The 22,391-nt window shown below is 49.3% G+C and overlaps 1 protein-coding gene across 1 annotated transcript in view; it reads right to left on the minus strand.

Annotated features, from left to right (window-relative positions):
- fnip1 (folliculin interacting protein 1) overlaps window positions 1-22,391 on the minus strand; it is a 40,053-nt gene that overhangs the window by 15,651 nt on the left and 2,011 nt on the right. The window contains 10 exon segments of the mRNA XM_061249280.1: window positions 831-966; window positions 2,701-2,772; window positions 4,754-4,837; window positions 5,618-5,709; window positions 5,821-5,895; window positions 6,063-6,163; window positions 6,924-7,001; window positions 7,003-7,059; window positions 10,257-10,331; window positions 10,334-10,388. Of these exon segments, the coding sequence (XP_061105264.1) occupies window positions 831-966; window positions 2,701-2,772; window positions 4,754-4,837; window positions 5,618-5,709; window positions 5,821-5,895; window positions 6,063-6,163; window positions 6,924-7,001; window positions 7,003-7,059; window positions 10,257-10,331; window positions 10,334-10,388 (825 nt within the window).

Here is a 22,391-nt window from a genome sequence, read left to right on the forward strand (position 1 = left end):
GTGTGGGTACTGTAGACATTGTAAAGCTGAATTAAGGGTGTTTGAGCTGGTGTTGAGTGGGGTACTGTAGACATTGTAAAGCTGAATTAAGGGTGTTTGACCTGGTGTTGAGTGTGGGTACTGTAGACATTGTAAAGCTGAATTAAGGGTGTTTGACCTGGTGTTGAGTGGGGGTACTGTAGACATTGTAAAGCTGGATTAAGGGTGTTTGAGCTGGTGTTGAGTGGGGGTAGTGTAGACATTGTAAAGATGGATTAAGGGTGTTTGAGCTGGTGTTGAGTGGGGGTACTGTAGACATTGTAAAGATGGATTAAGGGTGTTTGAGCTGGTGTTGAGTGGGGTACTGTAGACATTGTAAAGCTGAATTAAGGGTGTTTCAGCTGGTGTTGAGTGTGGTACTGTAGACATTGTAAAGCTGAATTAAGGGTGTTTGAGCTGGTGTTGAGTGTGGGTACTGTAGACATTGTAAAGATGGATTAAGGGTGTTTGAGCTGGTGTTGAGTGGGGTACTGTAGACATTGTAAAGCTGAATTAAGGGTGTTTGAGCTGGTGTTGAGTGTGGGTACTGGAGACGTTGTAAAGCTGAATTAAGGGTGTTTGAGCTGGTGTTGAGTGGGGGTAGTGTAGACATTGTAAAGATGGATTAAGGGTGTTTGAGCTGGTGTTGAGTGGGGGTACTGTAGACATTGTAAAGCTGGATTAAGGGTGTTTGAGCTGGTGTTGAGTGGGGGTACTGTAGACATTGTAAAGCTGAATTAAGGGTGTTTGAGCTGGTGTTGAGTGGGGTACTGTAGACATTGTAAAGCGTGGAGGACCATAGAAGTTCGCACCATCGTGGGAAGACCCCGTTCTCCAGGCTGGTGGTCTGGCTACGGAGCCAACGTCTATGGTAGCTGCTCGCACAGCTACTGGTGAAGGAGGACCCAGGGGAGGGGAACGGAGTGATGAGGAGACTACTCAGAGAGGCTGTGGAGAGAGAGAGAGAGAGAGGGGGAAGAGAGAGAGAGAGGGAGGGAGAGAGAGAGAGGGAGAGAGAAAGGGGAAGACAGAGAGGACGGAGATAGAGAGAGGGAGAGGCGGGAGACAGGGAGAGAGAAATGAGGTGAGCGTGAGAATGAGGGGGAAAGAGGGAGAGAGAGAGGGAGAGAGAGAATGAGAGGGAGAGAGAGAGAGGGAGAGAGAGAATGAGGGGGAAGAGAGAGAGAGAGAGAGAGTGAGTCATTGGCCTTTCCGTGGTGTTTGTGATTCAGTGCTGGAATCTCACGCAGCTCCTGTCCGCTAAGCCCCGCCCCCGCACACGGCGGCATCCTCCACGGGGCACTGTGATTGGCCGAGCGCATTCCAGCATTCGCGGCGTGGGCCTCCGCCGAGCCGCTAAAAAGGGGGGGGGGGGGGGGCGCTCTATTTAAACACCCGCGCATGACGCGGGAGAGAGAAAGTGAGATTCCCCACGTTCCCGCCATGCCGAGGCGGGTTTCCATTGGGAAAAGAGTGGGTTTCCATTCCAACATTTTCCAGGCCCAAGGGGCAGTATGGAGCAGGGAGAAACGGACGGGCAAACGTGCAGATGCAGTCTATAATAATAATAATACTAATAATAATAATAACAATAATAATGTGTTATTTAGCTGACCCTTTATCCAAAGCGACTTACAGTTGATTAGACTAAGCAGGAGACAATCCTCCCTGGAGAAATGTGGGGTTAAGGGCCTTGCTCAAGGGCCCAACAGCTGCACTGATCTTATTGTGGCTACACCCTTGCAGGTCCCAATCATAGCCACTAGGCTACAGGCTGCCCCAGTCATGTACCTTAGCCACTAGGCTACAGGCTGCCCCAGTCATGTACCTTAGCCACTAGGCTACGGGCTGCCCCAGTCATGTACCTTAGCCACTAGGCTACAGGCTGCCCCAGTCATGTACCTTAGCCACTAGGCTACAGGCTGCCCCAGTCATGTACCTTAGCCACTAGGCTACAGGCTGCCCCAGTCATGTACCTTAGCCACTAGGCTACGGGCTGCCCCAGTCATGTACCTTAGCCACTAGGCTACAGGCTGCCCCAGTCATGTACCTTAGCCACTAGGCTACAGGCTGCCCCAGTCATGTACCTTAGCCACTAGGCTTCTTGGCTTCAGAACTCAGGAAACTGTACAGTCTGACTCTGACATGACCCAGAGCATCACTGGAGCCATTAACTCAACACCGTCCAATCAGGTGCAAGAGGCTGCTGCTGCTCGGACACTGTATAACTGGGTCTTCTTCTATGGTGGCTCAACCTCCGGGCCAGGGGCGTCCACTCTTATCTGTGCGGGTGGAGGTCGCCACCACACCACCGAATTAACTGATTAACTAATCATGGTCACCTAATTAACTGATTAACTAATCATGGTCACCTAATTAACTGATTAACTAATCATGGTCACCTAATTAACTGATTAACTAATCATGGTCTTCAATCAAGGCTTTGATGAGTTGAATCGGGTGTCGTAGTGGTTTTAGTGAAACTAAACACCCCCGCCATTTTCAAATAAGACTGGACACCCCTGCCTTCACCCCAGTGACATTACAGCCTACTGCCTGAGCAGCTGACTGAACCCCACATGAAATCCCTCATGCACTGCGTGGTGAAAATGTCCTGTGATTAATGCACTAGAAAAGGAGAGAGATTCCCCTTAAAGGGGGGGGTGGGGGTGGAATTGTTACCTGATCTGGCGATCCCGCTGTCTCTCTCGTCATAGAGCCCCCGGCCTGGCATGTCCATGGGGTTACTGTGCCCTTCAGGGAGAGAGACCAGAGAGGTCAGAGATGCACACTCTCTCACACACGCACGCACACACACGCACACACACACACACACACACACACCCACACTCACACACACACTCACTCACACTCACACACACACACACTCACACTCACACACACTCGCACACACGCACATGCACACATACTCACATGCACACACATGCACACACGCACACGTACACGCACACGCACACGCACACGCACACGCACTCACACTCACACTCACACACACGCACACACACACATGCACACGCACATACTCACACACACACACGCGCACATGCAAACGCACACACGCAAAGCATGCACACAATAAAACATACACACATGCACATGCACACACACATATGTGCACACTCTAACACACACATGCACACGCACTCACACAATCAAACATACACACACACACATGCACAAGCACACACACTCGCACACACACTCACACACACGCACACATACTCACACACACACACACACTCAAACATACACACACACATGCACATACACACACATGCACACGCACATACTCACACACACACACGCGCACATGCAAACGCACACACGCAAAGCATGCACACAATAAAACATACACACATGCACATGCACACACACATATGTGCACACTCTAACACACACATGCACACGCATTCACACAATCAAACATACACACACACACATGCACAAGCACACACACTCGCACACACACTCACACACACGCACACATACTCACACACACACACACACACTCAAACATACACACACACATGCACATACACACACAATGCACAAGCACACACACACACACACACTTGCACAAGCACACACACACACACACACACACACACACACACAAGCACACACCCGCATACCCACAGCGCAAGCAGAGGTGAAAGCGTTTTACTCCCCCACCACCATTCATTAGGAGGGAGGGGGGGCCCAAACCCCACACTGATCCTGCCCCACACCAAACATCGCACCCAAGGGAGATTACAGAGGGGGTGCCAGTGAGATTAGCCCAGGGCAGCCTGTGGGGTTTTAACACTCTCTGACAGCAGGGGAGTCTGCAGACCCCACGGCCCGGTCCACAGCCCCACCTGCGGCCCGGGAGTCCCTGTGATTTATGATCCGCTCAACACCAGCGCTATTGTGATGTACAGGCACCGCGTGCCACACTGAAGCTCTAGAACATTCCTCCCTTGCATAAGTGGGTCGCTACATTCCGCCTTGCCTGGGGGTGAGGGGGGGGAAACTATTTTTAGGGGAAATGGCCACTCCCGCCACACACACACTCACACACACTCCTGCCACACACACACACACTCCCGCCACACACACACTCACACGCTCACACACACTCCTGCCACACACACTCACACGCTCACACACACTCCTGCCACACACACTCACACACACTCCCGCCCCACACACACACACACACACACTCCTGCCACACACACACACTCACACACACACACACTCCCGCCACACACACACACACACACACACACTCCTGCCACACACACACACACACACTCCTGCCACTCACACACACACATGCGCTAAAACAAGGGGAGAGGTGTCAGTAGCCTGGGCAGAGGCAGAGACAAAGAGAGGGAGAGGAAGAGAGAGGAAGAGGCACAGCGGAGGTACTGAGCTGAATGAGGAACACGCCCCCACACACATGCACACGCCCCCACACACATGGACACGCCCCCACACACATGCACACGCCCCCACACACATGCACACGCCCCCACACACATGCACACGCCCCCACACACATGCACACGCCCCCATAGGCATGCACACACCCCTACACACATGAACACGCATGGCCAGGCCCCCCACACGCATGCCCACAGCCCCCCCACACACACGCCCACAGCCCCACACGCATGGCCAGGCCCCCCACACGCGTGCAGACGTGCAGAGTGCAGAGCGCGGGCCGAACCTGAAAAGAAAGAGGCGCTCTTGATGAGGCGGAGAGGGCCCTGCTCAGAGAAGGCCCGGCGCGGACTGCAGAGCTGAGAGAACCCTGCGCCGAGAACCGAGGAGAACCGACACACAGGACACAGAACACAGAACACAGAACCGGGGGGTTAGTGAAGCACCAAGCTCCGAGAGCCACAGGGGCCCACCTGACGCAATAGCAACACGGCACAAGGCCTCCCTCTGTACAGAGAGTCAGCGCCTCGCCACCCCTCAGGAAACGCACCTCAACACGAGCGCGGCAAGGGCGCGCTCGCCGGAGGAACGTTTCCACGCTCGTCGTGTCGCGAGAGGTGTGTTTTCTGAGGGGTTAAATGAGAGCAAAAAAGTTCAAAACAAAGGAGCACGCCGGTCTGGCCGAGACTGAACCGGAGAGAGTAAGGAATGCGCTTTCCAATTAAAAAAAGAATTTAGTTCTGGCACCAATGTTTTGAACAGTTTTATATCAATGTTAGAACATGGAGAAAGCAGACAGGCATACAAGTAACGAACGAACACACATACATGGATGGCTGAAACAAATCAAATCAAATCTATCCTCCCATTAAAAGGATTAACTATTCCAGTGTATCCTAGCAACAACAACCTATACAGCCTTTAAAAAGAATCACATTAACACAAACATACGCGTCCGCTTGCAGAACTGAGCGAGCAGACATTTCGGCCGTTCTGAACAGGAACCGAAAGTGTGGGAATCCGAATCCTGATAGCGAACGGGAAACGGATCCAACTGCGTATCCATGCCAACGCTCGATACCTGGCTGTGATTGGCTGAGATCAGTCTCATGACACCAAACGCTGCCGATATCCGATTGGCGGCCCTTACCGATGTTCCCCAGGAACCCCCCCGCAGTCGTGGTCAGCTCCGGGCGGAGGGAGTTGGAGTCCTGGTTGATGAACTCCAGGCTGTCCTGCAGCCTGTGGAAATGAAAACAGAAAACAGGATGAGTCAGGGTGAAGTCCACGCTCCGGTCATCCGGAAGCACGGGGCCAGGGTCAGTGGCGTTGTCAGCGGGAGGGAGGGCTCACGTGTTGAGGCTGCCGTAGACGCTGCTTCCTGTCCGGGCCGTGAACACTTTGCTGAGCATCAGCTGCGGCGGAGACCTGCGGAGAGGGAGGGGTTAAATACGCTCCGCCCACTGTGCCAGGGGCCCCTCCCACAGACACACAGCCGGGGCCCTCAGGGGCCCTCAGGGGGACACACAGAGGGACCAGGGGGCGCGTCTCGGAGGGGGGATTCATGAGAGACTCTGGGGTCGGTCCCTGCTCACCGTATCTGGTGGATCTTCAGCGTGGAGCCCTTGTAGCTCATCGCCACCGAGCCGAACATCATCTCCCCCAGCATGCTGGCGTCTGACGAGCAACGGGAACTCTGCAGGGAGAGAGAGCAATGAGTGTGTCTGTGTGTGTGTGTACAAGTATGTAAATGTGTGCGTGTGTATGTGTGTCTCAGTAGGTGGGGTTAGACAAGGTGTCGCAGGGGCAGTGGGGGTGTGTGTGAGACTGGGTAACTAACAGTGTAGTGGGGACAGTGTGTGTGTGTGTGTGTGTGTGTGTGTGTGTGTGTGAGACTGGGTAACTAACAGTGTAGTGGGGACAGTGTGTGTGTGTGTGTGTGTGTGTGTGTGTGTGTGAGACTGGGTAACTCACAGTGTAGTGGGGACAGGGTGTGTGTGTGTGTGTGTGTGTGTGTGTGAGACTGGGTAACTCACAGTGTAGTGGGGACAGTGTGTGTGAGACTGGGTAACTCACAGTGTAGTGGGGACAGTGTGTGTGTGTGTGTGTGTGTGTGAGAGACTGGGTAACTCACAGTGTAGTGGGGACTGTGTGTGTGTGTGTGTGTGTGTGAGAGACTGGGTAACTCACAGTGTAGTGGGGACAGTGTGTGTGTGTGTGTGAGACTGGGTAACTCACAGTGTAGTGGGGACAGTGTGTGTGTGTGTGAGACTGGGTAACTCACAGTGTAGTGGGGACAGTGTGTGTGAGACTGGGTAACTCACAGTGTAGTGGGGACAGTGTGTGTGTGTGTGAGACTGGGTAACTCACAGTGTAGTGGGGACAGTGTGTGTGTGTGTGAGACTGGGTAACTCACAGTGTAGTGGGGACAGTGTGTGTGAGACTGGGTAACTCACAGTGTAGTGGGGACCCTGCTCTCGGGGCTCGGAGGCAGAGGAGGAGCAGCTGTCCAGGGAGCTGGAGCTGCCGCCGGTGTGGCCGGAGCTTACAGCACTTCCCAAACATCCGGAGCTGGGCGTCCGCACTGGGCTTCTGCACACACACACACACACACACACACACACACACACACACACACACACAACAGCACTGTCAGTACCTGCAACTCCGCAGCACGCAAGCCGCAGAACACTCACACCTGCTGCTTTCCCACCGCCACTATGACAGAGTGTTAGCCGCAGTACGCTAATGCCTGCCTCTACTCCCAGTCATTCTAACAGAGTGTTAGCCGCAGTACGCTAATGCCTGCTCCACTCCCAGTCATTCTAACAGAGTGTTAGCCGCAGTACACTAATGTCTGCTCTACTCCCACTGTCATTCTAACAGAGAGTTAGCCGCAGTACGCTAATGTCTGCTCTATACCCACTGTCATTCTAACAGAGTTAGCCGCAGTACGCTAATGTCTGCTCTATACCCACTGTCATTCTAACAGAGAGTTAGCCGCAGTATGCTAGCTCCCACTGCATTTCCACAGACCCTGAAACAGAGTGTGAACTTGGTAGCAGACCTGCGCTTAAAAAAGTTATTGTTTTGGATTAAAATACTTTTCGCCACTTTACTGAGCTTGTCTGGTGTATTGGAACCTATGAAATACTCTCAGAAAGTGCGAAACCCCACCTTCTGGTCCTCTTGATTAGCTCAAGTGCACCAGGCAAGATCAATCGAGCACAGAAAAGTATTTGAATCTAAAACAATTGTGTATTTTACGGCGCTTTGTTGGCCCTTCCCCTTCCGAGCCTACATCCCTTCGCAAGAGTCTGGATGAAGGAAAAGTTATCAAAGACCAAATCAAAATATGGACTACTTAAGCTGCCATTATTCACGGGGAGTGTGACGTTTACTCCAGGAAGGTGTTGCAGGGCGGGCTTCAAGTGACACTGGAACAGCGGTGGGAGGCGCGTTTCTTTTTGTTTGTCCACAGGCGTGTCTTCAGGCGGAACCTGATCCAGGCAGCGACAGACTGCACAGGCTACAGCAGTGTGAATTCAGGTAATTTGGGACACTTCTTTGTAAATGCAGTTTCTGAGTCTTTCCTCACCGTCAGTCTTAATAAGTGTCCCAAATTACCTGAACTCACCCTACTACACGCTAGCAGCACTCCCGTACAGAGACATTAAAATCACACACACACACACACACACACACACACACACACACACACACACAACACATTCACCCACTTGCTTTCAGTCAAATACTTTTCCGTGCTCGACTGCTCTTGCCTGGTGCAACAGAGCGAGCCAAGAGAACCAGAAGGTGGGGTTTTGCACTTTTTGAGAGCATTTCATAGGTTCCAATACACCAGACAAGCTCAGTAAAGCATAGAAAATTATTTGAATCAAAAACAATTACGTGTTTGACCCAGGTCTGCCGCCAAGCTTGCAATTTGTTTTTCGTGGGCTCAGGAATTAATCTGTTGAACGCATCTTGAATCGTACATTCACATCGCCTTCGTCTGCGAGAACAGGAAACGTCCTGGCCGCGTAATGAAAGGGGGTTTAATCGGCAGACGTGTTAATGAAAACAAAGCCGGCGCGATGTCATCCGTGTCCGCGGGGGGAAAGCGCGCGAGCACTGTGGAATGCTGGCGTGGACGCGGCTCACGTCCAAACACAGCGTCTGGTCTGGTCTGCTCCGCTCCGCACCCAGAGGGAACACAAAGCCTGTGACCATGTGAGCCTATGTCATATGACTTCCTCAGGAACTCGTGATCTGGAACCGCACTCCCTCTCTCTCCCCCCCTCTCCCTTTCTTCCCTCCTCCCTCCCTCCCTCCCTCGTGCTCTCTCACTCACACACACACACACACACACACACTTTGAATACTCTTACAGCCTCGCCTGTCCTCCCTCCCTCTCTCCCTCCCTCCCTCCCTCCCTCTCTCTCTCACACGTACACAATTTGAATGCTCTCTCTCTCTCTCTCTCTCTCGCTCTCTCGCTCTCTCGCTCTCTCGCTCTCTCTCAGGACAAACACTATCCTTGGCCAGAAAGTGTCATGTGATTCGGGCAGCACACAATCCCCTGATCTTAGTTCTACTTCAGCATTCCACTCAGACAGAGTCAGACAGAGGCCTAAACCGCAGTGTACTACTCACTACAAAAACCTCCCTTACCAGGAAACTCATCGCCACACACCTCTCATTTATCAGAAAAAGGAAGCGGACATAACATCGTGAATGGTCTACTAACAATACAATAAAAAGGGCTCATTTTAACATGCAAAAAGTTCTGATCACGATTAAGCTCCATAGGACAGGTTTATTTTGATCTGGAAACATTGCAACAGGGGTGCAATGTGTGTTGTAGGAGCAGTAACAGGGGTGAAATGTGTGTTGTAGGAGCAGTAACAGGGTGAAATGTGTGTTGTAGGATAACAGTAACAGGGGTGAAATGTGTGTTGTAGGAGCAGTAACAGGGATGAAATGTGTGTTGTAGGATAACAGGGGTGAAATGTGTGTTGTAGGAGAGCAGTAACAGGGGTGAAATGTGTGTTGTAGGAGCAGTAACAGGGTGAAATGTGTGTTGTAGGATAACAGTAACAGGGGTGAAATGTGTGTTGTAGGAGCAGTAACAGGGATGAAATGTGTGTTGTAGGATAACAGGGGTGAAATGTGTGTTGTAGGAGAGCAGTAACAGGGGTGAAATGTGTGTTGTAGGAGCAGTAACAGGGGTGAAATGTGTGTTGTAGGAGAGCAGTAACAGGGGTGAAATGTGTGTTGTAGGAGAGCAGTAACAGAGATGAAATGTGTGTTGTAGGAGAGCAGTAACAAGGGTGAAATGTGTGTTGTAAGAGTAACAGGAGTAAAGTCACTGCTAGCCCACATGGCTTTGCACAACCCATGACAGTGCGATGACAAACAGAGAGAGAGAGAGAGAGAGAGAGAGAGAGAGAGAGAGAGAGAGAGAGAGAGAGAGAGAGAGAGAGAGAGAGAGAGAGAGAGAGAGAGAGAGAGAGAGAGAGAGAGAGAGAGAGAGAGAGAGAGAGAGAGAGAGAGAGAGAGAGAGAGGACGTGAGAAAGCGACTTGAGTCATGTGCATGTGAACAGAATGCTTACACACCGCCCGTCAGCTGATTCTATTATTATTGCAGATAAGACCTCCAGTCTAAACCGGTCCGGTACTCTAAATATAGCTGCAGGGGGTTAAACAGTATTAGCCGTTTTCCCCAGAGCGTGGATTACAGCTCCCTGCACGGGGCAGTGCTGCAGAGGCCCACTGCCGCTCTTACCGAACCAGGGGCTTCCTCCGCACTTCTCTTTTTGGCGTTCGAGTCGAACAGGACATTTTCTCCCCCGTCGTTCACCAGTCCTGGTACACGATCAGTCTGATCTGGCCGGGCTCCAATTCGGGGGAAGGCCAACTGAAGAGGAAATGCACACACACACACACACTTCTCTCAGTAAGATGCACCAAACAACATAACAAAACACCGACAACAAAAACACCTCCTGGCTGCACTCAAGAACATTCCATTTTTTTTTGGAATGTTCTAAGTATGTGTTCTAGAACTCTGTTGTGACCGTGAGATCAGAATCAGAATGTTCAAGTCGAGAACATTCTAATGACATATTTGCGACCTCACGCGAGGGCTGAAGAGTTAGCCAGAATGAATGGATGCACAGTTCAAGAAAGGTCCAGGATGTTGACTAACAAGCTCCTAATAGGCCCTCAGCTTGTGTCGTTCTTTTTTTGTCCTTGGCCATTCCCGTTCCTGTAGGCACAACGCCCTGATCCTGATCCCATTGAGAAGACTCCAATCAGCGCTGTGTGTTTAACAGGGAAGCATGGCGCGCACTCCAAGCGGAGGGGACTTGGTTAAACATCTGCGGGACGGAGCTGGTGTGCAGAGATGTGTTAATAAAGAGATTTATTGCGGGGATATTGGCGTACGGACTCCAGCCGTGTGTTTATAGGCTGAGATTAGCGCACTGACAGGCAGGCTGACAGGATGGGACGGTCAAAACCCTTTATAAAGATTAACAAAATAAAAGCGTATGAAAGGAAAAACATGAGTAATGTGCAAGCAATTAACTTCATAACAATGAGAAAACGTTCAGCTTTTAACAAATCATTTTCTTTACCGAGAAGATTCATGATGTGAAAAACAAAATACTACAGAATATTTTTGGGGGGTGGTAACAAAATTGGATGTTTGCAAAAGCGCAATACATGCATGCACATTTCTAAAGAAACCAAGAACAGCCATAATATACAACAATGCTGTTATTCATAATCTTGCACTGAAATGCACACTCTTCTTCACAGAGAGTCTGAGTAGGCCTTTCTTGAAATTGCCTTCTCTGAGAGAGGTAGGTTACTCAATGTGACATTAAAATAACACACACGTCCCAACATGTCTTCTGAAAGCTTACATAAACATTTTGCCCTTTTGAAGAGCAGGGTGTTCCGAATGTTTTGTTTTTTTTTCTCCAAAATTCTAAGTCGGTGTTCTAGAACTTCACTGCTTTCAATTTACAGTAGTGATTGTGACATCAGCATTAGAATGTCCAGTTCAGAAAATTCTAATCGCATGCTGCATTTCTGATCTCAAAGATTTTAAAACACTCTCAGACAGAATCAGAGATCTCACACCTTAAAGGTTTTAAAACGCTCTCAGAGACAGAATCAGTGATCTCACACCTCAAAGGGTTTAAAACGCTCTCAGAGACAGAATCAGTGATCTCACACCTGAAAGCGTTTAAAACGCTCTCAGAGACAGAATCAGTGATCTCACACCTCAAAGGGTTTAAAACGCTCTCAGAGACAGAATCAGCTCCATGACCACTGCCTGTCTCGACAGCTCATGCTAGGGTACAGGCCAACCCCAAGCCCCGGGGACTAGAGAGAGAATTCCTGGCCTGAGCCAATAATAACCTTTTTTTTCCACAAGTAGAAAGCTATCAATCACACATCCTTATGGCACATTGGCTGCAAAACGACCCGCATCCGTTCGACCAATGAAATCACAGCTAACAGAAGTCTGTCCCTGGAAAAAATGCTAGGTTTGAGCGTTAAGAAGCGGACGCTTCTCGAGTTACACTCGTGAATAAGTGAGAGGACCCAGCGTACAGTGGACTAACTGTGCATTCCAACCCAGCTGAGGGTCATGCAGCCAATGGGAGAGCCATTCCTACAGCCATTTTCAGACTTTAAGTTCAGTTTGCAGCTCTCACACATACAAACCTCAACAATGGGAGAATTATTTAACAGAGATTGTCCCACATCGTCGAGTCTGGTGCGAGACATAAGTTGTAGAACGCCCAGAAGAAGTTGGCTGTGCAGAAGAAGCTGGACTATTTCCATTTGCAGTCTGAAAGACTACATAACGCCCCCAACTCCCCACCACACAACAGAGTGCCTTGGCTGCAGTGGGGGAAAAAAAAGAAAGACTTGTGTGTACTCTGTGCTACATCTGGACTGGAGGCCTGTCATTTCAATCAACAGCCAGGGAAAAGTAAAGCACATCACCAGCTTCTCTGGTGCAATCCGACTCCTCTACACTGAGTCACTGCAGTTACACAAGAGATTCACTCACCTGACTCTTCCACACTGCAATCACATTACTTATACAAGAGATTCACTCATCTGAATCTTCTACACTGCAATCACTTTACTTACACAAGAGATTCACTCACCTGACTCTTCCACACTGCAATCACATTACTTATACAAGAGATTCACTCATCTGAATCTTCTACACTGCAATCACTTTACTTATACAAGAGATTCACTCACCTGAATCTTCTACACTGAGTCACTGCAGTTACACAAGAGATTCACTCACCTGACTCTTCTACACTGCAATCACATTACTTACACAAGAGATTCACTCATCTGACTCCACTGTTGGTACAGAAAACCAACGACTGACAGTTGGTTAGAGGCTGAACGGAGGAAATGGCCAAATCAAATGTGTGCAACAAACAGTGGAGTGTGTGTGTGTGTGCAACAAACAGTGGAGTGTGTGTGTGTGTGCAACAAACCGCGCCAAGCGTGAGGTTTTCAATCGATTGGAGAAATGCTCAAAAGAACAACATCCTCAAAACACTGTGGACAAAGGCACTTCTGCAAAAAGCACCAAAACTTTCATTTAAGGGTTACGTTCCACCGAAATGCATCGTCTTCAACATCAATTCAGAGGTACATAATGCAATTATCATGAGGTATGGACTTGGAAAATGGAAAAGATAAATTCCGACAAAATATGTCTCATTTGAATACTTTATTAAAGATGCCGGAAATTACAGATTAGAACATTTTTGTGGCTGTGTATAATCTGACCTCAGTAAGATATCGTTCTAATTCTTTCAGAGTCTAAATAATGTTTGAAGCCATTTTTATCACCAGATTTTGAGAAAATCTATGAGAAATTGTGAATAATTAAACTGATTTCACCATACACATGGCGTGTCATGCAAAAGGTGGCATTATCCGGCAAGCTGAACAATCCAGGGATGACTTACAGCAGTTAACAGAAAAAGGTCAATTTGACTGAAAATGATATTTTTTTCAGTGGAGCAGCTCCACTGAAGGCTGGATAAGCTGGGCAGGGTTCACCACAACACAGTGGTGTCTTCCGGCAGTAACGCTACAAAAGCTATTTCACAGAGCAATAAAATAATATTTCCATAAAAAACGAGTTCTGAGCGTAGATCTGCAGAACAACGAACAGCATGCCAACCCCAAAGCTATTTTTACAGCTACACGATGCGATACGTCAGCGCCCGAAACCGCAAATAAATTCTCCTGTACGTTCTATGCACTGAAATCTGTTCCACGTGTAATTAAGAAAAAAAACCAAAATGAAGAACAATCTTATTAAAAGGTTAGCCCCAAAACACACAGCAGCACATCCGAGCAGCAACCTTCCGTAAATATGGCACGACAGCCTGTATCGTAGCGGTTAAGATGCCTGTAGGCTAGTGCCTAAGGTGCCTGTAGCCTAGTGCCTAAGGTGCCTGTAGCCTAGTGCCTAAGGTGCCTGTAGGCTAGTGCCTAAGGTGCCTGTAGCCTAGTGCCTAAGGTGCCTGTAGGCTAGTGCCTAAGGTGCCTGTAGCCTAGTGCCTAAGGTGCTTGACTGGCACCCGGAAGGCTTGTGGTTCAATCCCCGGTGTAGCCACAATAAGATCCGCACAGCCGCTGGGCCCTTGAGCAAGGCCCTTAACCCTGCATTGCTCCAGGGGAGGATTGTCTCCTGCTTAGTCTAATCAACTGTAAGTCGCTTTGGATAAAAGCGTTGGCTACATGAGAAATGATGATTATTATAAATACGGCGAGTTGGCATCATGGTGTAAATGTGCCCTGGTACCTTGGCATGGCTGTGGGCCCTGGTACCTTGGCCCTCTCCGCCCAGCACAGGCTCAGAATAGCACAGAGCTAAATCCACACAACAACATGAGGCTGTCAGGTGACCAGCGGCCGTCTGGACAAAGGACCGCTCCGGCCTGCCCCTCGGCCCGGCCCAGAACCAGGCATGTGACAGAGAGGGTGTCTGGGTGAGGGTTTAGGTGAGGGCATGACTTACCCACACACACACACACTCACAGTCACACACTCACACTCACTCACAGTCACTCACTCACACACTCACTCACACTCACACACTCACACACTCTCACACTCACACACTCACACTCACACACTCCTCACACACTCCTCACACTCCTCACACTCTCACACTCTCACACTCACACACACCCTCACTCTCACACTCTCACACTCTCACACTCTCACACTCTCACACTCTCACACTCTCACACTCTCACACTCTCACACTCTCACACTCACACACTCACACACTCACACACTCACACACTCACACACTCACACACAGACTCACTCTCACTCACACACTCACACTCACACACTCACACTCACACTCACACTCACACTCACACTCACACTCACACTCACACTCACTCTCACACTCTCACACTCACACACTCACACACTCACACACTCCACTCACACACTCACACACTCACACACTCACCCCCAGTCAGGCTGCTGGGAGTCTGAAGAGTCTGATCAGCCTTACCCGTGGGTGGAAACTGACACCTGGATCAGCACACCATACCTTAGAGCTCTCCTGTCCTGTACACACCAGCACACAGACACAGACACATACACACTCGCACACTCGCACACTCGCACACAGAGAAAGCAAGAGAGCGAGAGAATGAGGGAGGGAGGAGAATCCCTTGTTCCTGAAATTCAAAGTGGAGCCTGGCCTGGGAGTGATATACATGATTATAGTATTCTTATTATTATGAATAATAATAATAATTATTATATTATAGATCTGGGGTGGGGGTGGTGGGGAGTCCTGCCAGACCCTCACAGTGAGTAAACCCCCCCCCCTTTCACTGAATATGTTCCCCTGTTCTCCTCCAGTCAAAGTCTCTAGAGCCCATGAGTAACACGCACACTAAAGTCTGTGTGTGAATGATTCATAAAACCACTCAGGAAACTGGTAGTGACCCTCTCTGCACTGTCCATCCGCAATGACGGAGAACAGAAGATCTCACAGAAGAGCCGTCTGCTGAGGCAGCCACACATATCAAAACCACCGGCTGCAGTGTGTGGCTTCCACTTCTTACAAAAACACAACCCCACATATAACCACATTATCAATTACGTGAGAGAAGATTCTGGGAGATTGCACTGCAAAAAATGGCCTTCTTAACAAGCATTTTTAGTCGTGTAATGAGTTGTAATAAGACTTAAGGTCTTTCCTTTTTCCAAGTAGAAAGACCAAGTTACTGTTTGCTTGACAAGTGAAACTCTATCACCTCATTTGGAGTTTTTTTTTAACCAAAAAGTATTTTAAGTATAAATATGGGACTAAGATGCTTGTTAAGACTGACTTATATTTTCCTTTTCTAGTTGCATAGCATGTGTGGAGCATATTAACCAAGCCAACAGCCCGTATTCACACAGCTCTTTCAGCAGAGACACCGGCATCTGAAACGTTAGGCAGGTCTTCTCCAGCCGCGTGCCGCATGTTCTCTGCGACACGCCACACTGGGTTATGGGCACGAGGTCGACGGCAAAGTGCAGGATTGAACGTTTTCTGCCAGATAAGGGAATCAAACATTTACGCAAGCCAGCGGTGCAAACGGCAGCCCGACACCGAGGAGAACTCCAACTCCGACACGAGCGCGCGTCCTTTCCCACCGAGTCGCCTCAAATCCCTTCGCCCAAAAACCCGTCAGCGGGGCCCGGGAGACTCAGCCCGCTACCGAACGGAACTCGTTCTACCTGCTGCGGGGGCCCGGGTCAGGGGCACACAAACACAGGGCTAGTCGTCCCCGTCCGGGCTGTTTCCACGGCGACTTGAGCATTCCATCCTCGCATGATCCGCGACGGAGCGCATGATGACATCACCGCTACGCATTCCCACGTTTCCCCCCCCCGCAGCGGGGACGGAGAGAGAGAGACGCCGCCAAACCGCACCGCCTGACCGAGCCGGAGGGGGGCTGGAGTGAGTCACCCACCGCAGAGGAAGAGACCGAGCCGGTCAGGTCCTCCGAACGGGACACGACGCGGGGGGGTGAAGAAGAATAAGACTAAAACTTCTGGGAGAGCAAGCAGAGACTGAGGAAGGAACAGGGGCATGTGAGGAATCTCACGGCAGTGGTGGCTGAAGGGAGGGAATCTCTCTTTAATACAGCATGTTCCAGCCTGTCCTCCATAGGCTATATAGTCTCTGGAACAAGATTGCCCGTTTGCACTCTGCCATAAAATTAAATATGCCAGCATGACCAACTAGAAAATTGAGCCGAGCAGGCTGGTCTAGCTGGGTATGAGCTGGTCAACCACCAGGTCGGTGTAGCTTGTCCCAGCTGGTTAACCAGCTACCAGCTGTTTCAAAACATAGCTTGAGCTGGGCAAACCACGTTGAGTTGGGAGCAGGTCTGAACTGGTCAACCAGTTAAACCTTGTTAAGCTGGGAGCAGGTCTGAACTGGTCAACCAGTTAAACCTTGTTAAGCTGGGAGCAGGTCTGAACTGGTCAACCAGCTACCAGCTGTTTTTTTTCAGCAGGGTAATTACAAATTGAGGGAGATTTTTGTTCTCGCTCCCTCTCTTGGCTCAGCAGGACGGAATCACATGACGTTCTGAGTTTTATAGCACAGGCCTACGCACCCCGGACCTGATAACTCACTCAAACAAGGCAGCTCAAACACACCGTCTGCGCATGCAGTGAGTCACAAGATCGCTCGCTATCTGCTCCACGACAGATAACAGCCAAAACCTCGCTTACAGGAACACCGCTGTGTCGCGCTGCTGCAGGATTATGCATGGAGGCTATTTAACAGCCACCAGGCTATTAAAGCACTCCTACACTATTTCTATAGCCCCATGGCAACACTAACGACAACAGGGCACAACAGGAAACAATGCATTATGGTATTTTGATGATGGAATTCATCATGTGAGCATTGAATAACAAAAGACTACACCCAGTGTATGTGTATGTCTGGTATTCACAAAGACTAATTATTAACAAAGAACAATGAGGAGGAGGAGGAGGGCGAAGGGCGTTCGTGCTTGGAGGCGTCCCGTTTCACCCAAACGTGGAAACGTCCTACGTCAGAGAACTGCTGGAACGTACGAAGAGAGAAAATTCCCATCTGCATTATTAGGAAATCATAGAACACACAACGGGCCCCAGGCAAGAATGTTTTCGTATACTCATCGTAACTTCGTCTTACTTTTTCCGTGCGAAGGGTCCGTACGAGTGTGCCACATCGGATTCGGCAAACTTCAGAAAACTGTCCCAAATGAAGACGCCCATTATAACACAGTGTTTCCACTACTTTAGGTGGGTTCCGTCGGATAGACGGCCAATGGGATAAACAAGAACACGGGACGTACTGGTTTTGTTAAAACATACAACGCTCTCATAGTGGACTCTGGATAGACTTTCTTATTCCTCCTAAACAGTCGACTAAAAGATATTTTTTTAAACATTTGGGGCGAGTGCCACAGTGTGTGCAACAGCACTCCTGACTGTAGGGGGCGGCTTGCAGCGTAGTGGTTAAGGTACATGACTGGGAGCCACAACGTCGGTGGTTTGAATCCCGGTCGAGCCACAATAAAAATGATCCGCACAGCCGTTGGGCCCTTGAGCAAGGCCCTTAACCCCACATTGCTCCCCGGGCGCTGCACTGTGGCTGCCCACTGCTCCTAATAACCAGGATGGGTCAAATGCAGAGGCCAAATTACCCCACGGGGTTCAATAAAAGGTTTATTATTATTATTATTATTATTATTATTACTCGTCTCGGAGTCACGGTCGCGGGAGCACCCGAGGCGACGGGCATCGCTCTCTCGGAATCCTGGACCTCGAGAATCCCCGGTCGCCAAGCGACGGGGCCGTTGCGGTGTATCCACGGCAACGCGGTGGATCGGAACAGAGGGGGTACAACTGGCAACCACAGTGGGAGAAAAACGGCCTGCCACGTATAGGGGGGAAAAAATTCATGATTTTTTATTTTTAATTAATAAAAAGAAGGTTTTAATTCGGGTGAGAAATAAGCAATGCAGGCGCTGAATCTTGATTCATATTTCATTTGCACTTCAAGCCTCTCTGCGTTGTTTACATGATTCATACGACCGGTCGGGACCACTGGTCACCAACTTTGTTCCTACCTAAGACATTTAAAAAAATAAAAAATAAATAAAAAAGAGAACATTGGTGAATGCGCCAAGTTCTCTTAAATCACTCGCACCAGCAATTTCAGAAGCAGAAAGTTTGTGCGAGAGGTTCTTGCATGAGGCCCAGTGCACAAACACACAAACATCGGGATGTGCGCGCCACAGGAATAATAAAAATACACTGGCTCACATTGAAAGCTTAATAATTAATGGGCAGGTATTATATTGCACATTTACCCACACGTTCCCAACACACAGGCCCAGGGGCCCACGTGGCAGCTTCAGAAAGCCTTTCTGCAGACAGGCCAGAAGCGGGCGGATACAGCGGAGCAGGAACCTCACCCCGTACGAGATCTGCGTTAATAATTAAATACCAAATATTGATTTTGCAAATGTTGACATTTATCCAGCACTGACACGGTTACCTGCGAAAGTAGATTTCACAGGCAGCGCGCACACGGGATGGGTCCAGGGGTGTTAAAAATGCAGAGAGTCACCCAGTCATGTGCGGCCTGTTATCATGACAATGTCAGGAAAGTCTGTCATCTGCCGGAATTAACAGCCCCCGGGGGGGGGGGGGAGCAATACCAGGTCTCCTGTGGATCTGCATGTAACAGCTGCAAAGAGCAATAATAACAAATAATAACAAAAACATTTAATGAAAAATAAAATTTTATAAAACTTTCGATGGACAATGTAAGAGCAGCCATTTCTCTGTGCTCACACAGCTTCATCTGGCTCCAGTCTCACTGTAATCCTGAGAAAGTTCATCTAGGGTTACCAAATTTATTCTTGTGTACAAGTATGGACAAACGCCAAAAGTTCCGATCCCTCAAGCACCGTTCCAGACAGTGGCTGCCAATTTAAAGGGAAAAACAACTTTTCTTTTTTTCTTTTTTCTGCAAGCTTTTTTTTTTTCAGCAGCTTGTTCCAATATGAATTTGAATACCTGCGAGAGCGAGACACTAAAGTTGGCAAAAACGTAAATGTTGATCACACCATTGATTTGCCATTTATCACGGCAACTGGGCAATATGTGCTGCATATTATCATTAGGAAATGGAGGCCTTGTATGTGAAAAACTGCATGATCCCTGAATTTATTCCCCTACAGCAATTAGACTACGTTCATTGTCATAGGACTTGGCAGCGTTCATGAAAACTGGAAAAATACAGCCGTAACGTTTTTACTCCTAAAATGAATGAATGTTTATTCATCCAGAACCCTGCGGGCAAAAACATAGCTTCAGCATGACCCTGCAGTTCTGAGAACTCAGAACTCCAGCCACTTAAAATAGCTCTGATTGGAACATGATGACAAGCAGTCTTAACAAGCCCCCGGTCTACGACACGGTCTGAACGAGCCCCCACCCGGTCTACGACACGGTCTGAACGAGCTCCCACCCGGTCTACGACACGGTCTGAACGAGCCCCCACCCAGTCTACGACACGGTCTGAATGAGCTCCCACCCGGTCTACGACACGGTCTGAATGAGCTCCCACCCGGTCTACGACACGGTCTGAACGAGCCCCCACCCGGTCTACGACACGGCCTTGCGACTGTGGCATTGACAGGAGCCCAAGACTAGCCAGCCGCCATCTTGGGCAGCAGGCCTTGGTTCTCAGTGCCCCCGTTTATTCTCACCTTTAAAATAAACCTGCTTCTGTTTGTGTAGGAGGGACATCAAGGCATGGGTGCACACAGGAGCTACACTACACCCACCCATCTCCAAATCTGCATATTGCACATGCTCATTGATAAGAAACATATTCAGAAACAGGTTTTTTCTGAAATTCTAAATTAGAACTCCCATTGCTTTTAACTGCCAGTAGTGATCGTTACATCAGCATTAGAATGTTCAGCTAAAAAAAATAAAAAAAATAAAATAAAAAATAAAAATAAAAAAGAATGTTCAGCTAAGAACATTCTAAATCACATATCTGTGATCTCACTACTTACAGCTTAAAGGGTTAATCAGTGACATAAGGCAGCCCGCTTGCACACGTGAAGCCTTTCTGACGTATCGCGTGCTTAATGAAACTTCCACGTTATCCTGGAGAAATCCCGCAGAACGAGGGGCTGAGAGAGGGGCGGAGGCAGAGGGGGCGGAGGGCATCCCGTCTGAGAGAGCAGGACCAGACGTACCGAGCAGGAATGAGCCACAAAACCCTCGCGCTCAAGCAAGAGCAATGTGCAGTATGCCAGCGCCGGGTCACATGCCCGCTGCCCGAAATGTGAGGGGTGTTTAGGCTTATTTTAGAGGGTCAGCCAATCAGCTGCCCTGCCTGGTATTCCAGAGGAAGAGCTTTTTAACGGTGTGAGCCAGAGAAGCTTTCAGATTTCCACACCAGAGCAGGCTGTAACAGAGCCGGCCGAACCAGAACCCAGAACCTGCGACAGCAGAACCCAGAGCCGGCCGCACCAGAACCGGCCACACCAGAACCGGCCACACCAGAACTGGCCACACCAGAACCCAGAACCGGCCGCACCAGCACCCAGAGCCGGCCGCACCAGAACCCAGAACTGGCCACACCAGAACCCAGAACTGGCCACACCAGAACCCAGAACCGGCCGCACCAGAACCGGCCACACCAGAACCCAGAACTGGCCACACCAGCACCCAGAACCGGCCACACCAGCACCCAGAACCGGCCACACCAGAACCCAGAACCGGTCACACCAGAACTGGCCGCCCCAGAGCCAGGAGCCCCAGAACCATCAGCACCAGAACCATCAGCACCAGACCCGGCCGCACCACAGCTTTCAGCCGGAGCATTACCTTTCTTTTGCTTTAATATTTTCCATCAATACTTGTTTTCCTGGAAACCGGAGATCCTGCCAAGAGCTGTGATGACAACACGTCCGGCATCGGTGCTGCATCTCTTAATGCTGCGTCGTGAAGGCAGCCTCAAACTGCCAGCGGTGACAATCACACCGTACAGAAACCGAGAAACCCACAGAGTGCCAAGCTGTGGCACTCAAGCACACACGCTGCTTAGAACACACGTCTGCAAACAACCTACCGGCCCACACACTGCGAGAGGTCATCTCTACATGCTGGAGTTATCCCTAGGTCTCATGACTTACTCAGTGACAATGAGATGAGTGTGTGCGCGTGTGTTTCTGCAGAAAAGATGCGGTTCAGGGTTAACAGGAACTTTGGTCTGTCACAAGTAGGAAACGTAAAGGTTTTTGACCAATACAGTCTATTTTCTGTTCCTTATTTTCGAAAATATGGACACAACTGCTACTGGCTAATGGAATCTTTAGGCCCAATTTGTCAATTATGTCAACAGTGAAACCATTTCGTTTTTATAACTAAATATTCAGTAATTCAAATATTTAAATGGTAAATGGGCTGCTATCCAAACTTGCTTTAAAATACTAGATTTTATGTCACAACATATAAACCCACAAGCAGGTGCAAACAAAATAAAAAAATAAAATTTAAATAATGAATGTGAATCTTTTTTTGGTGAAGGAAGGACTGGGGGAGGGGGGGGATCCTATTTAAATAAATGAAATGCACAGGCCTAATTTCTTTCTAAAAATGAGGCTGCAGGAACCTTTTATTTGAAATGTATATCCTTCAAACGGCTATTCTGGGAAACATGTGACTGAACGCGGCATGGGACAGCCCCTGTTTCTCAAACCCACCATTGACAAAGTTAGTCAGCGCTGCTTTTAGCTTAACCCTGAGA

Source organism: Conger conger, chromosome 7 (genome assembly GCF_963514075.1).
Source record: "Conger conger chromosome 7, fConCon1.1, whole genome shotgun sequence".
NCBI lineage: Eukaryota > Metazoa > Chordata > Actinopteri > Anguilliformes > Congridae > Conger > Conger conger.